Source organism: Oratosquilla oratoria, chromosome 1 (genome assembly GCF_046742065.1).
Source record: "Oratosquilla oratoria isolate Oo_2021 chromosome 1, ASM4674206v1, whole genome shotgun sequence".
Classification (NCBI taxonomy): domain Eukaryota; kingdom Metazoa; phylum Arthropoda; class Malacostraca; order Stomatopoda; family Squillidae; genus Oratosquilla; species Oratosquilla oratoria.
Window position 1 is genome coordinate 81,996,550 of NC_134777.1, and position 492 is coordinate 81,997,041.

The window sequence follows — 492 nt, forward strand, 5'->3', positions numbered from 1 at the left end:
TGAGTGATAGGTCATCCCTGCACCTTGTCCACTGCGACTCCAGGTCATCAACGTCACTCGGGCTCATCACAGATTTCGCCTAAGACACATGCATAAATGAAGGTAAAAGACGTAATGCACACCGTAGACTTATATGCACCATATATTAACAGTTTACCACCCGACCCCATATACGACATTGTCAGACATAACCCATAGCATAATAAAATATACATACACAATCAAATCATCACACATAACAAATACAATATATCCATATCAAATACAAATATCCAACAAACAAACAAACAACTACGCAGCTGCCCCGTTCTTTATCTTACTTCTATACTTCCTTTCTATCCTTTACCTTGATCTACCACCACACCCATATCCTATCCCCCTATATTCCCCTTACCCTATGTCCCCCTCCCACCACCATCACAGATAACTTAACAATAAGACAGAAGTATACTTTTAATAAAAATTACTCACTTCATTTATACATGAACTCCA

The 492-nt window shown here is 38.8% G+C and overlaps 1 protein-coding gene across 1 annotated transcript in view; it reads right to left on the bottom strand.

Moving 5' to 3' along the window:
* Positions 1-472: 472 nt before the first annotated feature.
* Positions 473-492, bottom strand: part of LOC143028807 (zinc finger MYM-type protein 1-like) — a 28,348-nt gene continuing 28,328 nt past the window's right edge. The window contains exon 5 of the mRNA XM_076191173.1: positions 473-492. This exon is cut by the window's right edge and continues 861 nt beyond it. Within this exon, the coding sequence (XP_076047288.1) occupies positions 473-492 (20 nt within the window).